This window comes from Geospiza fortis, unplaced genomic scaffold (genome assembly GCF_000277835.1).
Source record: "Geospiza fortis unplaced genomic scaffold, GeoFor_1.0 scaffold79, whole genome shotgun sequence".
Classification (NCBI taxonomy): Eukaryota; Metazoa; Chordata; class Aves; order Passeriformes; family Thraupidae; genus Geospiza; species Geospiza fortis.
The window spans coordinates 2,368,388-2,393,846 of NW_005054408.1; the positions used below are offsets into that span (position 1 = coordinate 2,368,388).

General features: G+C 39.8%; 1 protein-coding gene across 1 annotated transcript; it reads left to right on the plus strand.

The window, feature by feature from the left end:
• The first annotated feature begins 8,080 nt into the window (after positions 1-8,080).
• GPT2 (glutamic--pyruvic transaminase 2) lies at positions 8,081-23,617 on the plus strand. The gene is made up of 10 exons (XM_005426258.2): positions 8,081-8,166; positions 9,629-9,737; positions 13,262-13,395; positions 15,338-15,581; positions 16,322-16,401; positions 16,959-17,095; positions 17,782-17,956; positions 18,392-18,547; positions 19,567-19,679; positions 20,909-23,617. The coding sequence occupies exons 1-10, from the start codon at positions 8,134-8,136 to the stop codon at positions 20,997-20,999; spliced, it is 1,272 nt and encodes a 423-aa protein (XP_005426315.1). The 5' UTR covers positions 8,081-8,133; the 3' UTR covers positions 21,000-23,617.
• Positions 23,618-25,459: the final 1,842 nt, after the last annotated feature.

Sequence of the window (25,459 nt, forward strand, 5' to 3'; positions counted from 1 at the left end):
ACACTACTCAAGTTACTCATTCCTCTTTTCTGACAAAAATACTGTTATTCATTCTCTTGTTTAATCAAGCTGTCTGCTAAAGCATACAGTGTTGAGTAATACCTAGGTTCCTTGTAAGTAAAGTATTATAGGTTAGCTAATTGTCTATTTTTTGTGTGTGTGTGTCTGAAATTTAATTCTGTGTGCTCACACATCAATGGCACTTCTTTGTTTCCTTTTCATTAAGTTGTACAGCTTTTTCCAGCCCTCTCAACCTTAGCTCACAGGGTTAGGCCAAGCAGTGCCAGCAGAATTACACTGCTGGATAAAGGGAAGAGGCTGAAGTGGCTGCTGCTTCAGGGAAGATATCCCACAGCATCTCTAGATCCACAGCCACTCTTCACTAACAGCAAGAATTGCCCCATAACACTCTTCTACATCTGATGGGGAAGGAGCTTTGCACAGGCAGGAGAGCACAGGCTCCCTGGTATGAGGTGGAAACACTGCAGTGGCTGGGGGTAACAGGAACAGGCGGGGGTGAAACAATGGCAGTAAATCTTTTATCTTCTTCTGCCCAGATGCCTTTAGGTAATTTGTTTCTCAACTAAAAGCACCCTAAATGCAGCCATTGTATATAATCAGATGTGATAGAGGCTCTCCCTGTTTAAACTTTGTTCCATTTGGTTACTTTTCATACTGGTTAATACTCATAGAGCTGTTATGGAGACTATAAAACAGCTACTTGAAACTGTTTGCACAGTGTAAGCTTTCATCTTCCTTGAGGTTTGTTCTGCTGTCTCAGATCCCAAAGAGCAGCTCCTCTGTTTTTCTCTCTGGCACTTGCTGCTACTCTATATTAACTGCAAATGATCACAACAGGAGCTGTAACTCCACAGTGCACACAGAAAAAAGGACTGAAATGTTACTCATGAAGTCTCTGACGGCACAACTGAAGGGATATTCCTTAAAAGAACAAATAAAAGTGAGGCATTAGTTTTAGCTCTCATGCCTGGGACTAAGCCAATGTAAGTGACTAGTAAAATACTCAATTAAAGCAGAATAAGATTGATTGCCCAATACAGGTGGGGCATGCTGTACTTGGATTTCACAAGTTTTGTTGGCTTGTGTCCTGTATTCATCTAGGTGGAAAATCAGGGGTTTGATCTACATTAAGTCTTTCAAGATGGAAATCACTTGCAAAATCAGTGATTGGATTACTTTCCTGAGCCTTTTTTTCACAATTTTGAAATTGTGTCATGCTTTGAAAGTGAAAACCCTTTTTCTCTTCCTTTTTGCTATTGGTAGCAATCAGCTGGTTCTGACTTACTAAGATGACAGAAAGAACTAATTCCAACCATTTTCCTTGGTGTTTCTGGCAACTTTTTAAAGCTAGAGCACGGGCATATTTTAACAAAGGATTACACTCTAAATAGAACTCTATCAAATAAGACCTTTTTTCTACCCCCTTTGTATCGACTTGCTAACAAATGGCCACTGTATCAAGTATTGACTTTAATTACATTTCAGACTAGAAATTTGCTCCTGAATACAAATTCAATGCAAGAATAAAGCAAGGTCTGAGAAGAGCCCTTCTCTTTAGCTAATCAGTATTGACAAACTAACTTATCTTTACAGAGGTAGGACACATACCTGATTTGTTGCTTTGCATTCATGCTAATTTTAACTGACCTTGTTGTGGAAAATCCCTTCATATCTGTTACTGTGACATTTCACTTATACACTCCTTTTCTCCCCAGTTCCTGAATGGGTTTTACATAATGTCAAGTTCTGTGTTAGGTTCAGCTGCCTTACATGTCCTTGCAAAGCATGTGCAAATCAAACAGCATTTCAGGATCCACAGGTCAGCTCAGGTGACATTGGAAGCAGAGCCTGGCCCAGTGTAAGGCACACAAGGTCCTTGCAAACTTTCAAGCTACAGAAAGGGAATTGTAGGGTGGAAAGGGGGAGAGGGATGGGGTGCAGGGATATATTGGTAGCATGTAGGGAGTTCCATCAGATAGCACAGGTGGGTAGCACATCCCAACCCTGGGCCTGGAGCCATGGGCCTTCACTGGCATTATACAGTTTCTATACACTGAAGGCCCTATTCTTCTGTTACCTTTACAGCAAAAAGGTTGTACATTCATCTCCTGTGCCCACGCTTTTCATTTGCATAACTATTGCAAATAGGTTCCTGTTTCAAGTTTATTCAAGCCACTTGTTCACTCCCTACATTGCTATTTAGACAATAAAACTACCAAAATCCTTCTACTTAGGTAACTGAAATCTCAGGCTCCTTCTGCTAAAGTATTTTGATTAAAATACCGTAGAGCTTTTTCTTTTTTTTTTTTTTCCCTCACTAATTCATCAGACTTTTAAATAGAATAGAAAAAATCTGACTTAGAATCCAGCCTTAATTGTAAATGTGAGTTGACTGTGTCCCTGGGAGTTTTGGAAAGATAAAATACAATTTAGACAATGACACGCAGAAATATAATTTAACATGCCAAGAAAAAGAGACAAGATTGACTGGTACACCCAGTAGTGAAAGATGTTAAGCTTAAATTACCATCCTATAATTTTCTGCTTTGAATACGTGACTATGTGCACATGAAGGAAGTATCTTCCAGGCAAGAGCATCTGACCTCATTAAGACAGAACTGTTGTTCCTCAGTTGTCTGTACATGTTGCATACATAAGTGAATCTGTAGTAAAACCCATGGTTTTTAAGATACCAAAAACTACTGCAGATGAAGGTGAAAGAAAACTGGTTTCAAGAGCACAATTATCAAAATCGTGTTCAGAAGCTCACAACCCACAGAATCCAGTTTTTGATATTTTCTGGTTGAATACATTAGCAAAATTTATTCTAAAATATACCTTATCCAGTAACTCTCCAAGTTAAGAGGGTCTTAATGTCTAATCACTTTCTAATGAGTATTATTTTAATTCTGTCATTTAATTCTGTTATGAAATCTAGTGGTTTATCTATATAGGCAAAAATTCTGAATGCAAATCCACTTTGATCAATGTGTCAGGCAGAAGTAACCTGAGGAGAAGTCCTGTTCTGTAATCTCTGGATCAGATCTGCCAATTAATGGTCAGCCCCACTGATTTTCTCGTGTGATATGAGGGGCATGCAAGTCATCACTGCCATTTTAAGTCAAAATCCAGAATTTGCCTTCTCCTTTCTCCCCAAACCAGCTCATGTCAGCTTGAATTACACAAGCATAATACAAACTCAAAGCCTTACTCCATGGTAAGCAGGTCAGGTTTATTTTTCTGCTGTGAGCTGTTTCAATAAAAAGATTGGAATGCTAATTCAGGTCTTCAGGTCCCTATTAGTTAAGGGCCTCTGGGCAGTGCTTTCTTGGTCTCTTGACAGGAGGAGAGAAAAAAGCAAGCAAGCAACTTGGCTACTACAGTGTAGATCTCAGCTATGCTGAAATGTTTGGGTTTGCCAGCTCTGATTGTAGAGCTTGTTTGTGCAAGTCACAGCAAAAGCAGTCTCAAGGAAATAGTGCAGTGTTTCATAGTGTGATGTTGTTGCCTGATACCCATCAAGAGGAGGCACAAAGCCATGGCAATGAAAAGGAGACAATTGGGAGCAGCCAGGAGCAGGCAAATTCTGAAATTCAGAAATAGCTGTAATACCACAGTTCTCTTCTGGGATTAAAAGTAGCTCACATTTTCATGGCCTCCTCGAGGGAACTCTTTTCAATTCTTTCCTATTGCCATTACCAAATCCACACATGCTCTCTCCAGAGTGATGGTTTTCCTTTGAAATTTGCTGAAGAGTTAACAAAGACAGTGTCAGGTCAGTTTGTACCATTCTTTACTCTTTCTGGGCACGGTGGTACTCTGCAGTTTGCCAGCACTATCAGATGGTACCTTTGTAAAGGGAACCTCCAGGTACACTAAAACTCCTAAGAGACAAAGCAGCTCCTGGCAGGACATTGCCCTCATGGTAGTTTTTGGGGTGCTGTATGTTCTGGCATCACATTGCTTTTTTGATCAAGTAATTCTCCCAACACTTCTTCCATCATGACTCTCTCCTTGAGAGACAGCTCATCATTTCATACTGTTCTCCTTTCCTGATGGGTTTCCTGAGGCTCTGGGGGTGTCTAGGGGAAGAGGAAACTTCCCCAAACCTGGTTAACTGCATAAAGATTTCTATTGACTTTGTGCCAATGAATTCTAGTTCATGTATAAAAATCCCTTCTCCCAAATTTGTGTGATATTTAGATACAGTTGTTAGAATAATTGTGTCTGGCTTGCTTCAGGTTTCATCAGGTTTCTTAAAAGATGCATTTCCTCTAAAAAGAGCAGAGAGACAGAAGTAACAGTTGAAGGAAGTAATTCCCAAAGAGCATATTCCAAATCCTGGAAGATTCTTTTATTCCATTAAAATCCTGTAATTATCCAGAAGATGGCTTCTAAAAGACAGTACATGTTTTTATATTTTCTCTTTTACATGTGGAGATGAAAGATGGCTTCTACAGCTTTAAAAAAGGGCTCCTATCATGGATCTGTTTGCTGCCCCTGTCAGAGGAGTGGCAGGAGCCTGGCCTTGTTCCGAGCTGAAGCTGAATCACGTTGTGAGCACAGTGTGACGTGCCGCCAAAGGCAGGAGGCTAGGGCACAGCTTGTTTTGTAGGGCCGGGCATTTCTTCTCCTCCTTGATGTGGTTTACACCCCTGTCTCCCACCCTTCACAAGGCAGGAGAATCAATCTGGAACCTACTGCTCACGAATTTGTTATTAGAGCTCCTGTTATGCAAGCTTCCCTTTTGCAAAGCTCTGCCTGTTTCAGTGCAGCCAGGCTGCTTGTGGAGCACCCCTTGGCTGCACCCAGACTGAGGCCATGGGACTCCAAATATGCTGGGGCATCCCTAGAGGAGAGCAAAACAACTCCAGTGGCCCAGTTCCTGCTCCCCCTGGCTGTTCCTTGGCTTGCAGGGACATAACTTGTCTCACCTCAGGTGTGTGGCTCTCATGGTTAAAGACTGCTCAGCCTTCTGCAGTGAAATAAATCCATGACCTGTTGCAGCCCTTTTCCTGCTGCTCTACAGTTTGATACTGAGGTTATCAACACCACATTCACATTTCCTCCTTTCATACAGATCTTTCCACAGACCTTCCAAAAAGTATTTGGCATAACTCTCCCCTTGGATACCCACACCCACCACCACAGGAGGAGCCTTGACACACATAGCTGGTGACTGATGCTGCTCTGTCTGAAGGGTCTGAGCAGAATTCTGCCTTGAGCCCATCTGAGAGTATCAGGCACTGTCTAGACTCCCCTTGCTGCCAGCTTCTGATAGCCCTGCTTTGGGACTTTGACTCATTAACATTTGGCACTTGCCTGTTGTTGTTTTCTGTTCCTTCTTTTTGAAACGGTAAGATGGGACTTTTTGTTCTAAAGAACTTTTTAAGATGTTTTTAAGAACTTGTTTAGAACTTTTTGTCCTAAACTAAATCTAAACAACTTCTGATACTCCTTTTTTTTTTTTTCCATAGAGAGACTGGAAATCAAGTAACAGAAAAATACTAGGTGGCCATAGCAATTCTTGTATAGATTTCACTAGGAGAGGATACAGCAAGTCTCGTGAAGACAGTTCTAAAGCTGATATTAACTCGTTGTCAGGGAAGGAAAAGGCTCCAGTTATTTAAAAGCATTTCTCTTTTGAAAGACAAAAAAGACAACAGTTCTTGTAGCTGAGATCAAGAATTACAAATTAGTCAAGAGAACCATGGGCCTTTAAGCCCAAGTGGGAACTGTGTGTACCACACAGAAAATGCAGCATTCCTTCTCCAACCAGATTTGATGGTGAGAGAACTATTGTGGATGGTTTGCTATTTGTTCCAGATCCATCATGTGAGAAGCAAAGGGAGTGTGGGGTTTGTGCAGTAGGTGATGATCCTATACTTGCAGTGATGGCAAAACCACTGTAAAGATATAAATGGCGCCAGTGCTAATAAGCTTCAACATTATTTATGATAAATGTGACACAGGCACCAAAAAGATCTGTTACCTTTGTTTTAAAGGCTGTACCACTATAAAAACTCCAAAAGTACATTATGAAATGCCAGGTACCTTTCAGCATTTCACTAACCAAAAAAGCAGGTTTTTTTAAATTGCAGAGCACAATAGTATTTGTGAGCAAAAAATATGATTAGTCTAATGTAAGGTATTTCTATTATTAGTTGGTTTGTTTTAGTTTTGATCTAATAAATCTGAGTATTTCTAATTTCTGTTGCTGTTTTCTCAGACTGCCTAACTTTAGGCAAAGAAAATACCATCCATATTCCTTAACAGATTTGTATTATTTTGCAAATCTAGTGAAACCGATTCAATTTGCTATAAGGACCAAATGCAACCAAAATACATGGGAATTTTTCTTCATTTCAAGCAAATTGAATTTGTTCTTCTTCTAAATACACCTTCCTACTTATTTGTGATTAGAATGAAACTGTGTTGTGCTGTCAGTGGATCCCAGATAGCTTGAAGAGCACACATTTTTAGCTGTTTACATTACTCATAAATTACTAAACTTCAGCCTCAGATAAGTGTAATGTCTATCTGGCATCCCTATTTCTAATTTTTTATTTAGAGCTGAAATGCAGCTCTTAATTTGGCGGCTCACTTAGATCAACAAGCATAAAAGCAAATGACTTGATGGACTCAGTGTGTCACTTTCAATTATTTTTAGTGAACTTTTTTGTTCCAATTGCTGCTAAATGTAAGGCCATATAAAATTGACCCTTTGAATCAGGATCATGTAAGCTCAATTGTCTGGTCCTAATGCCCTTTCTAACTACATCTTTAATTTTAAAAGAAAACTCCCAAAGGCTCTCAGATATATGATGGACTGGATCCATCCAGTGGGGTACTGGGGATTGTGCAGCCTTGAACCTCCAAATCCTGGCGTACCTGGGAATCTGTATCCCTGGTGACCACTTGTATTATTGTTATTTCCACATCTGGTTTCTGGGCTGCCATTGAAGTCCAACTCCATAGTCCATGGTGGAAAAGCAGAAATTAGTTAAGGCTTGCCAGCTACATATTCTATATCCAAATCCAGTAATTGGCTGTAAATACATGGACCAGGAAGAAGCTTTCTGAGCCCATACCCAGAGCAAGTTGTTATAGGTCATTTTCTACAGAAGACTGATCATTCTGATTTTGCAGTTCCTTAGACCATGTGACAATTCTGTCACTGTTAGGATGCCTCCCTACTATCTCTGAAATATACATTAGAACAACTGTAAATTTATTATTGCCTCTTTCACTTATTCTTCTTGTAATGTTGGCCTTTACTTTCAGTTAATCTTTTTTATTTAAACTTCTGGTGGTTTTTTCAATCAGTCAATGCCTAGCCTTTTTTATGCCCTTATTTTATTTTGCTTTTTAAAGAGCTGTGATTGCTAATCAACGTTCATTAACTTCTTTCCCTGTGTTCTCATGATGTTATTCAGTTTCTCACAGGAAAAATGGCTGTCTGTTCAGATTTTGGAGACTAGGAAGCTTTTAAATATTCATGGTGATTATTTAGCACTTCTGTTTATCATACAGAGCCTCACTAGGATATATTTTGTGAACCATCTCTACATGGAAAAGTGGGGTCATCATACAAGGAATACTTAGTCTAAGTATAAAATAAATAAGCACTTTTTTGTTTTTACTCTCAAAGAACTAAAGGTCTTGAGGTTTCTTTTATTGGTGGTTTCTCAAATATCCTCAAGTCTTTTTAGCTTCTTGACTGATCCATCCCTCCCTTAGGTATCTCAAAGAAGTAGCTCTAATACTGACAATTCAAAATGCCTTTTTTTCATCTTTTCTACTTCAATATGTGGTTTCCAGCCAAGTCAGTCTCTTACTTGCAGCTAGCAGAAAAATAAAAGCCAGTCTATAATTTAAAAATGTGTCACAGTCAACAAAATTTCTGTAAACCATTTAAGATTTCCTAGCAGTGTTGTATAAGAAATGCATTAAGCTTTACATTAAACACTGTAGCTGTTACAGCCACATGACAGATACTAAAAAAGGATCTTCTACTACAGCCCTAACAAAACATTCTGAATGATCCCTTTCTAGGGAATCAAAAAACCTTTTACTGAAGTGATTAAAGCCAATATTGGAGATGCACATGCAATGGGACAGAGACCAATCACCTTCCTCCGTCAGGTAAGGCTACTAAAATATTATTATTAATTTTTTATTAGAATGCCTTGAAGCTGTGTGATATAGGTATTAGTATAGTTGATTCCCTAGATGCAATTAGACTTAAAATAGTTCTTTTGTAAAGAATTGTAAATGTTCATTTCTGAGCCAAAGTCCTATTGTTTGCTGCTTGTCCTCTTTTAACACAGTAGCTTTCCTTAGTTTCCATATCATTCCCCACCCATACTTTTTCCTGCCACTTCTGTGTTATCAGTCAGCACATTCATTATCAATAATACTCTTCAAGAAAGGAAGTGGTTCTCTTTAAAGAAAAAAACAAAAGCCTTTCTTCATCTGAGAGAATACTTTGAATTCTGCACGTAGCTGGGTTCAACTACTTGTACTGTGTCTCATTTTGCACATTTTACCTCTGGGCAAGCTAATTGGTAGGTTAACTTTTAGGAAAGATTACAACAGAATTCATATTTGTATATTATTCCTAAAACAAAAATAAGGTTAAAATTAGTGTTATCTTATTTACTGAGCATCCCTCACACCCTCATGTAAACTCCTCTGTCTATAATAATGTGAATTCAGAGAGTTCCAGGACAAACTGAAGCTTTATCAAGCTGAGGGTCCAGATGATGAGATTATAAAATCAAGCTATGCAGCAAACTAGGGAGACCTGAGCTTATAAATTATTCAAGTGTATTACAGGTTATTCCAATGTTATTAAATAAAATGGGAAATCCTTTCTCCCCATGACTGTGTGCACACATGGATTAATTCATTGTCATTGTCCCACAAGATGACAACAGTCTGTCCACATTACACCATTTAAGCATAAAAATGAGAGAGACTGGAATAAATTAAGCTGATCTCAAGAGAGACCTCTCAATTCTTTGTGTCTTACATTCCTTCATTAACTTAATTCTGCTGGGTTGTGTTTCTACTTTTACTATGTTCTATATCACCACTTCTTTTTTTAATTAAATATTTCCCACGAATTCAAATCAGTAAGAACTAGAAATTTTTTGGGGGAAAGATTATTAGAACATGCCACTAGGACTTCAAAATGTGATTGTATTTCTCAGTTCTGCTCCATATTTAAAATCTTGATTTCTTGTCAATAAAAGTGGGCTAGTAATACACAAGGAGTGGAGGATAGATCTGCTTAGAGATAACATAGGAATAGTTAACTGTGTTTGCACTATGCTTAGCTCACCTGGAATCTTCACTGTCTGTAATAAAAATAGTTAATAATTCTAGAACTGTTTTTATCAGCTTAACTTGGAACCTGATAAGACATTTTCTCTTCTGTGAGAACAACCCTTAAAAAAAAACAACTGCAAACTCTTCATCAATAACCTTTGTTTTAAATTAGCCAGTATTTGTGATCTTCATTTCCAAGGAAAGTTCACATAAAGTTAACTAAGTTAAAATAACTAATGAAAAGTGGCCAATTGACATGTTCTTGACACTGCAGGTGGTGGCCCTGTGTACATACCCAAACCTGCTGGACAGCCCGAGCTTTCCCGAAGACGCCAAAAAGCGCGCCAGGCGGATCTTGCAGGGCTGTGGAGGAAACAGCTTAGGTAAGGCTCTGCTCTGGTGGTAGAAAAACACAGCTGGTTCAGTATCTGCAGCTGTTCTGGTGTTAGGAACAACACAGCTGGTTCAATATCTTCAGCTGGTGGGGGCAGGTTTGCAGGTGGTGACCAATGGGGGGAATTTTTGGTGGGACTTGTCCCAGAGCAGAGGGTGAGGATTATTCATCCATGGAGCCCTTGCCACAATAACATCTAGGCATAACTCTAAAGGGAGTGCTGAGGGGTTTTTGTATCAGGAAAGAAGCTCTGTTCTGTTGGCATGACATCTCTTAATCCAGGGCTCTGTGTCTCCTGCAAATACTGGGTGGAGGGTTTTACAGTTTTTACCTTCCCCAGTTGTTTCCCTGCCAAGGAGCCCACTGTCCCTGTAATGCTGGTGTCAACAAACAATATGTCCATCTCAGCTGATCCAGTGCACATTCCTGGATCTTCATTTTGAACCATCAGTTCAAGTATGTTTTCTGGGGTATTAGAAACTCAGGTACCAAGGTGATAAGGAAAGATACACTGCTGGAAGTCTTTCACCTTGCTGAGATAGTTTTAACTGAAGGTGTCAAAGCTCTATTTCTCCAAGGTGAAATAACTCTTGAAAGAACTACAGAGCTCTGTTCTTCAACCACTGTTCCTACAAGAGTGCACATGTCATATCCACATAAGCACAAACTTTGCATATTCATTAGAAAGGAAATGGAAGAGACAATTCCTCTCTCATCTAGTGACTGTGCTGACCTGACAAATGCCATGAGAATTTCTACTCTGCAGATACTGCTACAGCTGCTGGGTGCAGCAAAGAATCTGGCACACTTACCTTCTTTCAAGTAGGCAAACAGTGACATTTCAGAGGACTTATTACAGTAATTGGCATATTTCTTAATCTTTGTGATTGCAGTGCCTATTTGCACTGGTATATTTTGAGAGTAGGTGCTATGAAACTTAATAAAATAAACAAAACATAAACAGTGATTGCATTAGTAGCATTTCAAGCTTGACAACATAGCCTAATACAGAATGTGTTTTATCTTCACCTTCTTTGTATTGGTTTGTCTTTTAATGTAGACCATTAAAAACACATTGTCAAAACTGAGAAGTTCCTCTAGCTCAATGAATCCCTCTCCTGTCTTACTTTGGAACAATAAATCCACATAGTACTGTTGGCACATAGGAGTTGCTGGGGATACATTTGAATTTTGACTCAGTCTTTCTTTGTAATGATTGTCTAATTTAGGGATGTGGAAGGAGTTCTCAGAATGAGCTGTCTTGGCCTCTTGGTGCTCCTTTCCCCTTAAGGTCATGGCGGCATGGGACACCACAACCCCATGTTATAAAGAATTCAGTCTTGCATAATATTTCAGAAATGTGTTCCTTTTTTTCAGCAGATCACACATTTCCCATAATTTCTGTTAGCTCAGTAGATTCTGAGGAAGTAGGCCTGAAACAATTGCAGTGTTCAAATAAGATGATAATTCTGAATACACACTGTTCATTTCAGTGCTAAATTGAGGTTCTGGAGTCCAAATGTTTTTTAATTTTGAAATGATTTATGCCAAGAACAACTCTACCTCTAAATTCCTGACAACTAAAACCACTGTAGACTTTACTGATGTGCTGTACTGGTTTCTGCCCCCTGTCCACCCTCCCTGGCTCCAGTAAAGTGTGCCAGCCCCTCCTCTTGGCCTCTGGAGCTCATCAGCCTCTGTTCAGCCTCCCAAAACACACAGCCAGAGGCACAGAAATGTGCAGCTGAGTGGAAGTCACCCCTATCACTTTGTTGGTAGTCTGACAACTTACTGCTGTTCTTTCCGTGGCTGAGAAGGAGAAATTGCTTTTCTTGTGAGAAAGCAAAGATGAAAAACTGGCCCCGCTGTGTTGTGTTCAAAACCTTATTTTTTGACAAATTTGTCAATCCAACACAAAGGTGGAATCACTACCTATGGTCAAAGTCATTTGAAGTGTTGCACCCATATCTATAGCAGCCTATTTAAAGGTATTAATTGTAAAGTTAATATGAAATTTCCTCAGGAGGTGAACTAGAATGCCCTCACTTACAGTGAACATCATTTGGCAAAACCCTACTGATGGTTTTGAGTCTCACTACTCCCAGGCCATGTATTAAGGCTCAGATGTGTCCTCAACTTCTCTTGTGTCCAGACACTCCGGGATTCTACTGACACCACTTATTTTGCATGTGGGATAACTGGAATATCTTTCCAGGCATTTGAGACATCCCTCCTATATATAAAAATACATAATATATGCAGTTTTTTGGGTTGGGTTTATTTATTTAGATCCCACAGTGCAAACATGGGTTCTAGTCAAGTACAAGTCGGTGTAGAAGTACAGTGCAATTAAATGTTCTGTTTGTCCTCAGAGTGGTAGGACTCAGCACTCAATGGAGCACAAGACAGAAGGACAGCTTAGGTTTGCTCTCCTCCTTTAACAGCATCCTCCTGGCTGTGGTCAAACACCCATGTACAGACCTAATATAACTTCTAGTCCTGTAAAAGTAAATATTTGGGACATCAGGGAACTTTGTGCCCTGAATCACCATTTTATCCCATGCAATTGTGCAGTGCTTGCAAAAGTTCTTTGTCATTTTAAATCATGCTTTCATGGTAGTCCTACCAGGCAGACTACTAGCAGACAACAGAGTGATAAGAGTTAAGTCAGGCACAATTATTCCACTCTACCCAACAAGCAAAGAAGATTCTGCAGCTTCCTGACAGTGTTCTAAAATAGATGTACACTTGCCACTTCTTTGTCCATCAGTCTTAGGCTTCATAGCTTGAATTCATTCCTCACCTTGACCTAGGCTTATTTTCACTTTTTGTTTGTTGCACATTCTTGGCAGTGATGCACACAGGAATCTAACATCTTTTATTTATGATTACTAGTTGTGCTCTGCAAACTGCACGTGAGATTGGGAAGATTCTAGACATTTCTGTTGAAAAGTGATTGTGGGAGATGCTGTGAGGGAAGGAGAGAAGAAGTTTGGGATTTTTTTGGTTTCAGACTGTGGGAGAAAATGATATGTTATTTTCATGTGGCAAATAAATCCCTTATATTTATCATGGATTGAAAGAAATTACTTTCCTTTCTATTGCACATGCTGCCTCTTTTCCTTGTTCCCATTACTTAAATAGGAGTTTGTTTACATTCAGGAGTGCTTCCAACATAAAGAAAGCAACTGAAAGATAGTAAAAATGGGATTGTTGTCCCAGTTTGCAAAGTAGGCTTGAAATCATGCTTTTTACCAATCCAGTATGTTATTTTTGTATTTTAGTGATGCTTATTGTATTTGTTTCCTTCCAAATAAATTATTTTGCTCTATGAACAAACCAGCTTCCTTTCCTACTCCATGGAAAAAAAAGCAAACCCATCCTGGGGATCCATATAAATATGGCTCATATATACAAACTACTCCATCCAATACCAGCTCAGGAGTTTTGCTAGTAACAGAAAATCTGATGTCCATTGCACTCAATTCTCATCTCATTCTGTATTTTTCACAGGATCCTACACTGCTAGTCAAGGTATAAATTGCATCCGTGAGGATGTGGCTTCATATATTGAGAGAAGAGATGGAGGGGTTCCTGCAGATCCAGATAACATTTACCTCACCACTGGGGCAAGCGATGGCATTTCTGTGAGTGACAAATGAAACCTGTTCCTTCTTGGTACAAACTGTTACCTCTGCTAATACAGATCCTTGTTGAACCTCTGGTCTCACCAAGTCCTGTGAGTTTGATCTGGCAGACAAGGAAGCCACATTCAATGAATATCCAATCCTGTGAACAAACCAGTGTGAATGTCAGGAGCCAGCTAAGAAGTGTGTGCAAAGTCTCTTAGCGTACATAAAATTGTACCTTTCTGTAGAGGTAATATGAAATGAGCTACAGGTGCCTAAATATAAATTTAGAAGACTCAATGCATTCAGACTAAATAATGGTTGTTCTCAGTGGTTAAGGCACATAAACACTGGAGATTAGAGGGTATCAGTCAGTGGAAGAGGGAATGAACCTCAGAGGTGAGAACTCTCAGATCTTCTTCCAAGTAAACTCTGCTAGTGCAGATCAATGCCAGTGAAAATCCCAAAGATTTATTTCTGTTTGTGTATTTTAGTTTGTTTGAGAAAAACTTCAGGTTTTGGGTTCAACCAAGGTTCAAAGATAAATTTGATAAGTTATTTCGTTAAGACAGGAATCCCAGTCTCTATCAGGTTGCTCCTTTACACAGACACAGTTCCTGACAGTGCAGCAGCAGTTTGGCTCTTGCGAAGGCAGCCTTTGGCAGCGTGTCGGTGAGGGTGGTTTTTCAAAGGACATCTAGTGGCAGAGCTCAGAACGACAGCGATCCGGCAGGAGCAGCTCTCCAGAGCTCTGCAGTCAGTTGGCTTTCCAGAGTTTCTGCCGCTGGCAGCTTGTCAGGAATGGCAGCGCAGCACAACTGATCTGCACCGTGCCGATTTGATTGCACCACTGATGTAAAGCCAGCACTACGAGTCTCGTTCTTTGGCCCTTCTAAAGATAAAACAACTATTGTTTCACACCTCAGGGGAGAGAGGGTGTTAAGGAGTTTTTAAATATGCATTTGGTCCTGATTATATGTTTTGGATGCTTGGTATTTTTAAACTCGTGGTGGGTACAAAATTATGTTGATTATAAATCATTAGCTTAGCAGCTGAGTATGTGATGAGAGGCACAGAGCAGCAGATTTTGTACTAGAACCACAAAGAAATGAAAGGATACTGCTGCTGAGAGAAAAGATATTTTTGGGTTTAGATGCCAATTACATGCTGATAAGGATGCTTGATTTGATTGCACCTGTACTTCAGAGTTCTCCTGTGGTTATAAAGGCAAGAAATCTTTCTGCTTCCTGTCCCTTGTGCACTGTTTTATTTAACTCACATGTAAAAAGCCTCCACATCACACAGACATTGGGCACAAGGGAATAGTCTGGACTGACCTTAGCACAAACATTACCTTTCTGTCTGTATCTTCTGGGCATAAGCTACATATGACTCTGTTAGCTACATATGACTCTGTTTTCATCCCAAGACACGCAGACTTTGGTCTGTTCTGTTACTTGAAAATGAAAACATAATTGCTCCTGATGTAAAACAGGTTTCTCTGTTCCAAGGGAGAATCTGCACAGGCCCCAGTTCTAATTTCTGGTTTTATTTATTGGTCTCTTGTGGTTAATGAGATAAAATGAATGGAAGGCAATAAGCAAGAACTAGCTAAAGCTTCTTTGCTTACAACAGGGCACAGCAAAAAAATAATGATCTTGATATTCCTGTTTTCAACTTGCCCTCTAGCCTTGTGCTCAGAATGTTCTTCCTAAATTTTGTAGTTGATCAGGCGTGATCTTGGAAGTTGTGACATGAGAGGATTCCATTAAGCTTAGACCATCCTCACTCAGCCAGTAACAACGTGAAATAAACAACTCTCTTTGACTACCTGCTTCTAGGACAGAAATCCACCTTAACTCTATACTTCTTTAGGAAGTTTAATAACTTATTCCAGAGAATATTATTAATTCCAGTGCATGACCTTTTTAATTTTTTTTAATTCCTACTTTTTCCCCAGGCAATTTTAAAGATCCTGATCTCAGGAGGGGGCAAATCCCGAACAGGAGTGATGATTCCTATTCCCCAGTATCCCTTATACTCAGCAGCCATCTCTGAACTGGATGCTATCCAGGTGAATTACTACTTGGATGAAGAAAATTGCTGGGCTCTAAATGTGAACGAACTTCGCCGTGCCTTGAGTGAAGCTAAGGCATATTGCAATCCAAAAGTCCTCTGCATCATCAACCCTGGAAATCCCACAGGTCTGTAGGAATTTTCTTTAGTGAAGGAGTTTTAAGACCATTTTCTTTCATTTTTCATTCATTTGACATTGCAGGCAAATCCTGAGTACATATTAAATGTGTTGAGCTGAATTCCAGAGATCAGTGCTCTAAGTAGGACAGACTTTACTTTTAGAAACATACTTTCAGTGTCCTGGAACTCCAGAAAGGAGGGAGCAGATTCACTTCACAGGATCCCATTTGAAGCTGCTGCTTCCACTGAAGTTTTCCAGACTTGTGGAATGACTTTCAGTCACTTTTGGTCTTTAGGAAAGATCTTGCCTCTGGCATGGCCTGTAGCCTCTTGGCTTCTGAGGGGCAATGACTGTAATAACTCAGAACTCAGGGGCAAGCCTCCCTCAGAATTTAGCTTTTTGAGTAGTTGATGTTGATTGGTGAGAAGCTAGCTCCCTCCTAACCATCATGCATGGGAGCATTTATAATGATTAGCTATACACAGAGTACTCTCAGTAAGTCCTTGACTGAGTACTGTATCTCACACTCCCTTTGCTTGAGATGGACCAAGTTACCTTGTACCATAATTCTTCCAAAAATGCTCCTTAATTTCATATTTAGTGAACTGAATTCTAAAGTTCAATAGCACTTTTCTGAGGAAGAGGGATATCTTCTTGAAAAGTTGGTAATCTAAGTAGGTGTGGATGAAAAGATTTGTATGTGTACCCTCCACTAATTCTCCTCTTGCTTTAAAAATCGAACTACAGGACAGGTGCAAAACAGAAAGTGCATTGAAGATGTGATACACTTTGCGTGGGAAGAAAAACTTTTTCTTCTGGCTGATGAGGTAATGAAATAATCTGTTCTCTCAAAAGCACAGCTAAGGGTACTCATATGAGGTACAATTTTGTTCCATGTGTGGCAGTGGTATTTTTTAAGTACAGGGAACAGACTCTCTGTTATCATATTAAGACATGAAGAGACATTCCTGATTCTTAATATCAAAGGATCAGTATAACAGGTGGCTTGATCTGGGTTTGAACTAGAGAGAAAGTGTAGGGGACACAAGGAAGAACTTTGCAGGAACAGACCTAAAAACCTACATGGTGCTCAGACCACTTCAAATGGAAGAAACAGAAGGAAAATCAATTCAAACATACAAGTAAAGGTTAAATCATCCAAAGGAGCTCACTGTTCTCCAAAGGCCCAGCATTTAAGCGTGGTCACATCAGATAAAAAGTATCATTACAGTAACTAATACTCAACAAAGAGCCTTGTGTCTTCTAACAGCTTTGAAGTTTTGATTGTAAGGACTGTTTCTTCAGTTCAGATCTGCCTCTCTAAAGGCCGTGTTTTATCCTTAGTTGGGGGAACAGAGCACATTAATGTCTTCTGACTGTTCAGGTTTACCAGGACAATGTGTACTCTGAAGGATGCCAGTTTCATTCTTTCAAAAAGATTCTGTATGAGATGGGACCCGAGTACTATAACAATGTTGAGCTGGCCTCTTTTCACTCCACCTCTAAGGGATACATGGGCGAGTAAGTCTGATTTGGTTTTTTTTTATTTCATCTTCCTCATTAATCTGGTGGGACAGCGCTTTCATATTACTGACCTGAAGGTAATCCACCATAATTAATCCTCTATTAATTTTAACTAAAGACTATTAAGAAAAGAAAAACAAGCACAGAGTAATGGATTAACTCAGTGGATTTTAAAGTACCAAATAATAAGCGTATTTCTTTCAGACACCTAATGCCTCAGTCCCAAAAGGTGAAATCCTACAGTCCCAATCTGGACCTGTGATAAAGGAAAATTGGCCTCCAACATTCAAGGGAACAGCTCAATAATCACTGGGATATTACAAATGTTTGGGTTTGGTTTTTTTGGGGAGGAGGACATGGAAGAAAAAGAATTTTTTGATTAAATGTATGCTGCTACAGCCATATGCTCTTGTTCTGAAGATTAAAGATCCATGTTAATTGTTAACTTGTCTACCAGGGAAGCTGCATGTCCACCTTTATCTCTGTATGGGATACTAGGACTTAATGACATGTCATGCAGCTCCATCTTAAACCCTATCAGTGTGGCTGCTGTTTCAACAAGCTGTATCTTACCTATTGTGAGATTCTCATCAATTGTCTTTCCACTTCTGCAATCATTTTCATTGCTTTTTTGTATTTATAGACTTGAAGTTAACCAGTCTCTTCTGTTCACTTTGCAACAGATGTGGCTACAGAGGAGGTTACATGGAGGTCATAAACTTGCACCCAGAAATCAAAGGACAGCTCGTTAAGCTGCTCTCTGTTCGCCTTTGCCCTCCAGTCTCAGGACAAGCAGCCATGGATATTGTGGTGAATCCTCCAGTACCTGGAGAAGAATCTTATGCACAGTTCATAAAGGTCAGCAATAACATGCTTGTTCTTTTGTGCATTTCACAAACCTGTCCTAAGTGTTGGGAACTCAAATTATGCACAGAGACCAAAGAGTCTTCTTTTGTTTCTCCTATCAAGTCAAATCAAAGGTTCAATTAAGATGGTCTCTAAAAAGAGGCAGGAGTGGATGCTGAGGAAGGAGACTGTAAAAAGAGAGCACACAGATAGAGACTTCTGCAGGTTACTGTCTATATGTAACACTGTAATTGTACCCTGCTAAAGCCTTTTTGCAATGGTGTTTTTAAGAGCACAACTGGAATTTGGAACATGGTTTGCTCTAACAGCTCAGCAAAGCCTTACCAGTGTTTGATTTGGGGAGGGCCTTTTGAAACATCATCATTTCTCCTGGTGTTTTTATTGCTACTTGAAATGTGTCCAACTGAACACCTTCCTTTTAAACAGGAGAAGGAATCTGTTTTGAACAATCTTGCCAAAAAAGCCAAACTAACAGAAGACATGTTTAACAAGATCCCAGGAGTTCACTGCAACCCCCTTCAAGGAGCCATGTACGCTTTCCCTCGGATCTTTATTCCTTCCAAAGCCATTGAGGAAGCAAAGGTCAGTCAGTCATTCTCACCCCAATCCATTTCAACCTCCTCTCACCTGCGCCTGCCACTTCTAATGATGAACTTTGATTCCAGAGATGGAGAACAAAAGCAGTATTTCATGGGCTGTGTATGATCTTAAATATAACGTGACCTTTATTTGAAGAGAGGAAAAGAGAGCAGATAATTTCATCCCAGTGCTAAGGCTCCCAGGCTGAGTGTCCCCAAGGATATTGGTGTTTGTCACACAAGTAGCTGGCCCTGTGCAGTTCCAAATTGCTGCCCTTGCCTGGGTTAAGGGGACCAGCATGTGTGAGTGGCAGTGTGCTACTGACCCTACAAGAGAAGCCTCATTCACCAGGAGTGGGAAAGAGGGCTGGAGCTTTCCTTACAAATTTCACCTTTTTGCCCTTGGGACAGTAACCTATGTTAATAAATGATAAGTCTTTCTCTTCCTAAGTAGAGCTCTGAAACCTAATTTGTAATATTCATTTTGTAAAGGGAATTTTATTAGCACAGCTGAGAACAAAAATAGGGCTGTTTTTCAGCTGCTTATTTGATTAGGTATATAACCTGTACATATTTAAGAACCTCTCATAGTTATTAATCAGGGGACTTCCTAGGCAGCAGATTATTCTGGGGGAAAAAAATAGTAACTGCCAACAGAACTGGAACACACAGTTCTCAAATTAATTTAATCTTATCAAATGTCAGTGCCTTAGATTTTTCCAAGTACAGCTTTCAGACTTGTGACAAAAGTTACAAGCAAGTCAAGGGGAATAACAAAATTACCTAAACCCTTTCTTTTGAAGTGAGTTTTTGTGTAAGTTCTTCAGCCCTGTTCCTCCATGAAGTACTTTTAGTTAATTCAGTGTGAACTGCCCCATTAGCATTTGTTCCTCATCTTCCTTAGTAAAGTCAATAAGAAACTAATAATGTAACATTAGATTTCAGGGGGAAAAAAGCAATCATGAAATTCTATATATTAGGAATATTTCAACTTCAATAATTCTGAGGCATCCATTCCCTTAGGCTCATAAAATGGCACCTGATATGTTCTACTGCATGAAACTTCTGGAAGAGACTGGAATATGTGTTGTACCTGGAAGTGGATTTGGCCAGAGAGAAGGAACCTACCATTTCAGGTACAGTTTCTGTTTGTTTTAAAGCAAATTAGCAGTAGTAAGTAAAGCATCATCCCAGTTCTTTCTCTTCTGATTAAATGCAAGGATTTTTATATCAGTTTATGTTGTCTCAGTTTCCACTGGGCAGTTTCTGTGGACTGACAGCAAGGTCAAAGACCTGGTCTGCTAGATGAGCTATACAAGTTTTTATGGTGTTTTCACAGCTTGCTGGCATAATTTCATTCTGTTTTTACATACTGGCATTTGAAATACCTCCTCCAGGATTACAAACAATACTAATAGTTTAGACTTTAATTTTAAAGTTGGCTCTGGAATTACAAAAATTTCCCTGCATTCTTTTGTGGGGAGGAGAGGGTTAAGCGGTGGTTCCAGATGGGAGAAATTGCATGAAAAATGCAGTATCTTCCCTATAAATCTGCTCTTTAAACACTCTGTATAACTCTACCAAAACAAGATGTTGAACTAAATATTCTAATACCAAAACTGTTGCTTTTGCTTCCAATAAACAGAACTTTGCTCCATCCAAGCCACTGCTGGCTAGAATTTAGGACAGAATTTAGTCTTCCTCACCCTGTGCTATGTTGTTTCTGTGTGTGAAACCACAAAGCAGAGGGTACCTTTAGCCTTGGCAGTTGTGCAGGCCAGCCAGCTGGGTCAGATCTGGGTACACACAGCTCCAGGGAAAACCTAGAGAATCCATTCCTGCACCAGGGTGGGAAAGCCATTGTGTTCTGTGGGCCTTGCAATCCCACACCCCATGGGATTTTCAGGGTGTGCAGAAGAAGGGAAAAAGGCACTAAAACCTGCAGAATGGGATGTTGTTTTAATGCTTCTGAACTCGGGTTTCAATTAAAGAAAAAATGTACATTTACTCATAACTGACAACTCTTAAAGCTCAAAAAACTGGGTATAATTTGGCATAAATGCCCAACGGTGGAAACTGAGTTGCTGTTATTTCTTACGGATAATCCTCTACACCGCTCAAAAGAAAATAACAGTTCTTGAATTCCTGTATTCTAACCAATAGAAACAAATTGCTCTAGTTTAATAGTATAGTTCAATTAAAGTATAAATGCAAAAAAGCGATAATAACGTCAAAAAGATGTTAAACTTAACATGTTACTTGCTGTGCCTTGGGATTAATCAAGATCTGTGCAAAGATCACAGTTTAGTTCGTTCTGAAGATAATATGGGCTGGCTTTTTTATTTCTTTAAATATTATTTTTCAGAATGACCATTCTTCCTCCAGTAGAGAAGCTGAAGATCCTACTGGAGAAAGTGAAAGACTTCCACATAAAGTTTCTTGAAAAATATGCATGAAACTACTGTGGCTTTTCCCCCTCATCCCCTCCCCGTCAAGGCAAATGCAGACAATGAACAATGATGTGCTGAGAATGTGCTGTTTATCTAATTTAACTAAATTCAAAATAGATAGAGCCAGACTCAGATACTGCTACGACTTATTGGACTATTAAAGTTATGTCTGGTATAGAAGACATTGTTACACCAAGTTTTTTTTTAAGGGGAAGGGGAAGAACGTGAAGAAAGCAGTGAGAAGAAAGAGTCAGTACATGTTTTTGTGCCTTGGTTGAAAGTTACATTTGTGAACTTTTGACTCAATAGGTTGGGGAAGGGAATTGCTCATTAAAATTACTACTGTCATGTGGGTTTTTTACAAAACAGAAATGCCAAGTTCAATTGTTTAGATAGGAATTTGTTTCCCATCTTAAAATTCTACTAAACAAAAATCAAAACTCCTACATTATAGGTATTGCTTGGTTTAATTTTTGTTGTTTTTGTTGTTAAGTGTTCTCCAAACCTGATCAAGCATGCAGAGACAACGTGCTTATTTAAAAAAATCTTCAGCAGATGTGTGCAGATACCTTTGAAATTCTGCTGAAAAGAAATCCTGCCATCCCAGCACAGCTGGAATGGAATATACAGTTTTGATCAGAGGAGTGAACGTGGTGTCTGCTTGAACAATATTTTTATGAAACTGAAACATAATAAGGAATACAATCTTCTTCTTCCTGTGCTATTCAACACATGATCCCAGCATAAGAGCGCTGAACACTTCCTGCCATAACAATTCCAGGAGGCTCCTGTTAGCCCACATCTTTTATACAAATGGAACAGAGTAAGTCAGTGTCTCAAAGCAGATGTGAGTACAGTCAATCCTTTCAAGTAGGGTAAAACACGACCCTTTCAGAACTGCTGTGTCTGTGGGGAGCATTTGTTTGGAAACATCACACAGGCCCTGGAGCTGGCCAAAATCCAGCTGGAACTTGCACAGACTGACACGTTGTTACCAGGAGAAATGCTAGGCTGATTTCTAATGAACAGGAAGGTATTTAAAGGAAAAAGTCTTACACCAAGCATAAAGAAAATGAAAGTACAGCTGACACTTAAATCTTCCACAGCCCTACTGCTGTCTGAATGATTCTGAGTGCTGCTCAAAGCCCAGCTGAACAAGGTGGTTATCTGTGAGTACAGCTGAGTGACTCCACTAATCTCTGCCAGCTTCCCTGCAAAACAAAGGACAACTTCTGTTTCTTTAGAGCTGGAAGCTGGACACCTTCTGCTAGCTCTGATAAAGGGCTAAAGGAACAGAGCTTTCACTATTCAGATGTGAAAGCATTAGCATTTGTCAGGCTTAGGCTCAGCTGTTACAGAGCTTATTCATCACAAATATCACATTCAATCTAGTCATTTATTTTAAGTTATTATTTAGAAGAAAACTCATTGTAATGTCTACTGGCACTTTGTGAGGCTGCTGTTGTAGCTGGTCCAGCATCCTGTGCTGATCCAGCTTACTAAAGCCAAGGGCTAGAGAAACACCATCCAGATAAAGCTGTGCCAATTTCTCACATGAGGAAGATGGGATGCTGCCAGGAACTGTCCTTGCCACAGCAGCCCCTGTCTGTGACCCAGCATTAGCAGTGGCTGAGCTTCCCACAGCTCCTTACTGAGGCCTGTGAGAAGAATTTATTCCTTTCAAGGGGTCACAGGTTATAGATGAAAATGGCATGGCTGCTACACAAAGCTCCTGTGGAGGATTGGAGAAAAAATGACGTTTCTCTTCTCAGAGCAGTGCACTTCTGGGAGGAGAGCACACTGAGAGCACTTATGCTGCTCCATCCATTGAAAAATACAACCTGCCAGCACCCAGCACTTGGCATCCTTAATATGCACTAATAAATAAAACAAACCCAGAGAGCAAATCCGTGGGAGGAGGTCACAATAATGATGTGAAAATAAGACAAACAGCACTTTCCTGCTCTAGGAATGTGTCCAAATCAGATCTGGCTTTGGACTCTTAATGCAGTGTAGATTGAAACTAAGATCTAACAATGGGAGTTAGAATATTTTTTATATTTTTGTAACTACAGCTTTTTCATGGGGTAGGGTAGTATTTGTAATCTAATAAGTCAATAGATTTTATATTTGCCTTGCATTTGCACCTGATACTTCTGGAAAAAAATGTAAAGGTTTACAAGTTTATAATGATAATTTACAGGTGTGAAAGGCTTTTTGTTTTAAGTCGGGACAGTAATTCTTACACTTTTGAATCAAAATATAATGGCATAAACTGAGTTTTTTCTAAACATTCTATTATGGTGCCTTTTCTGTTTCTGACATTATAAGGGATAACAATTTATTCTTGATGCATCTCATATGGAAGGGTGGTGATTTCTATTGTCCATCCACAATATTTGTATGTATTGTGATAAAGTTAATGTGCATTTTTGTGGAACAATCCTGTAAACCTAAGACAAAAAGGCTTGTTTTCCATGTCTTTGAAATATTTCATTAATAACAGACAATTCTTCCTTTCAAATGCATGCTTCTAGGTTTGACCTTTCTCCAGGTGCTCCTTCTAACAGTACTTCAGATGTATGAGACTTCCAAATAATAAAGCACATGTTAAAAAATGGTAATACTTCTCCATTTTCTATGTCACTGGAGCAACACCAGCTGGATTGCACTATGACACATTTAATCCCATGTTCAAACCAATATTTACTAATATTTAATACCCACGTACCAGATCATTAATTTCTGCATCACTCCAGTTGATGGACTTGACATTTGTCCAACTTATTACCACAAAACTATTCCCTACAAGAGCAGAACTGTAAATAGAGATGGTCTTAGGCAAGTTTATGCTCATAATTAATTCTGTAATGTAAGGAGTGGTAACCAGGAGTCAAGCAAGCCAGACTTCTTTCTTCACAGAGAGGATCAGCCAGGCAGCTGAGGCTGATCAACGGTGTCCTGAAAGCTTTGGTGAGGTGTTGTCAGCTCCCTTTTTAAAAAACTTCTTACATGGCTTGTAGGAGATTAAACTTACAGAGCAGCACTGTAACTTTCTGAGGTGCCAGTTTTGCAGTGACACCTCAGAATTACTTTAATGGTGTTTGGTAATTTCAAAGTAAACAAAATTTAGGGGAAGGGAAACTAGTCCTGCTTCTGTAAACATATATGCATATGGCAGAACTACCAAAAGCAGGATATTCTTTTCTTTATATCAGGATTTTGAGTGTTTTCTGGAACAAAAAAACAATTGCCTATTAGTCTGGAAAAGGGTTTTTTGGGGGGTGTGGGAAGTGGAGTAGATTGTTTGTTTTACAAACAAGAAAATTGTCTGATACAAAATACTTATATTATGAATTGTCAGTCAGATTTTTTGCAGCTCTTTTTGAGTGACACAGTCTGTCCCATCTGGCTCAGGAGATGTGCCAGATCAATATGATACAGAAAAAGCTACTCACTTCAGAGAGCTTGAAGCATCCATATACACAATGTGAAAACCACTAGTGTTTTAAAGCATTATCTAAATGCCTTTTTGCACAGTTCCTTGCTCAAATTTGTACAAACACCCAGATACAATAATATCTCTATTTTTTTTAATTTAGATACATGCAAGATAACTTTCTTCATAGAAAGAAGAAACTTTTCTTGCATGTATCGATATGTATGTAACGATATTTTTATCATTTTTTTATATATTCAGTACTTGGTGTAGCCACGCCTTTCTAATGTTCCCTGTTACTACGTTTTTGTTAAATCCTGTCTTCACCTGATCAGAATTTGCAGGAACTGTAACCATTTGCACTGGACAGAGCAGGTTATTCCCTTGGTTAGCTCTGAAGCCCTGCATGCTCTGCACAGTGAGTAGCAGTAATTTAGTGTCATTTAGCTAAACCCAAAGCTGAGCTGTGGAACGGGGCCCTTCCTATGGAGCCCAGAGCCTTCCCAGCGCCTGGGGGAGCCGAGCACCGCCTGGCCCAGCCCTGAGCACAGTCCCGGGGATGGAAACGCTCACCTGCTCCATGCAGCTCCTGAGTGCCCGGGGCGCCTCCAAACAGGGAACAAATCGTCGCAATTCATTCATGGGTGTGTGAGAGAGAGCCTGCCCAGCTCCTGCAGGGCGTAAGGATCATTAAATCGTGGAATCATGGAATGTTGAGGGTCTGGAATGGACCTTAGAGGACAGCTTGTGCCAACTCCCCTGCCTGGGCACGGACAGCTCCCACATGGCTGTTCAAGGCCTTATCCACCCTGGCCTTGAGAACTGCCGGGGTTGTGGCACCCACAACCTCCCTGGGTTCCAGCGTCTACCACCCTCAGGGTAAATAATTCCTCTCTACTATCTAACCTCAGCTTCCCCCCTTTCAATTTGTACCCATTCTTCCTCGTCCTGTCACTTAGAGGTGCCAACTCCTGAGGCACCTCCGAGAGGGGCACTCCCACCCCCCCCTTCCCCTCACTGCTTTCCC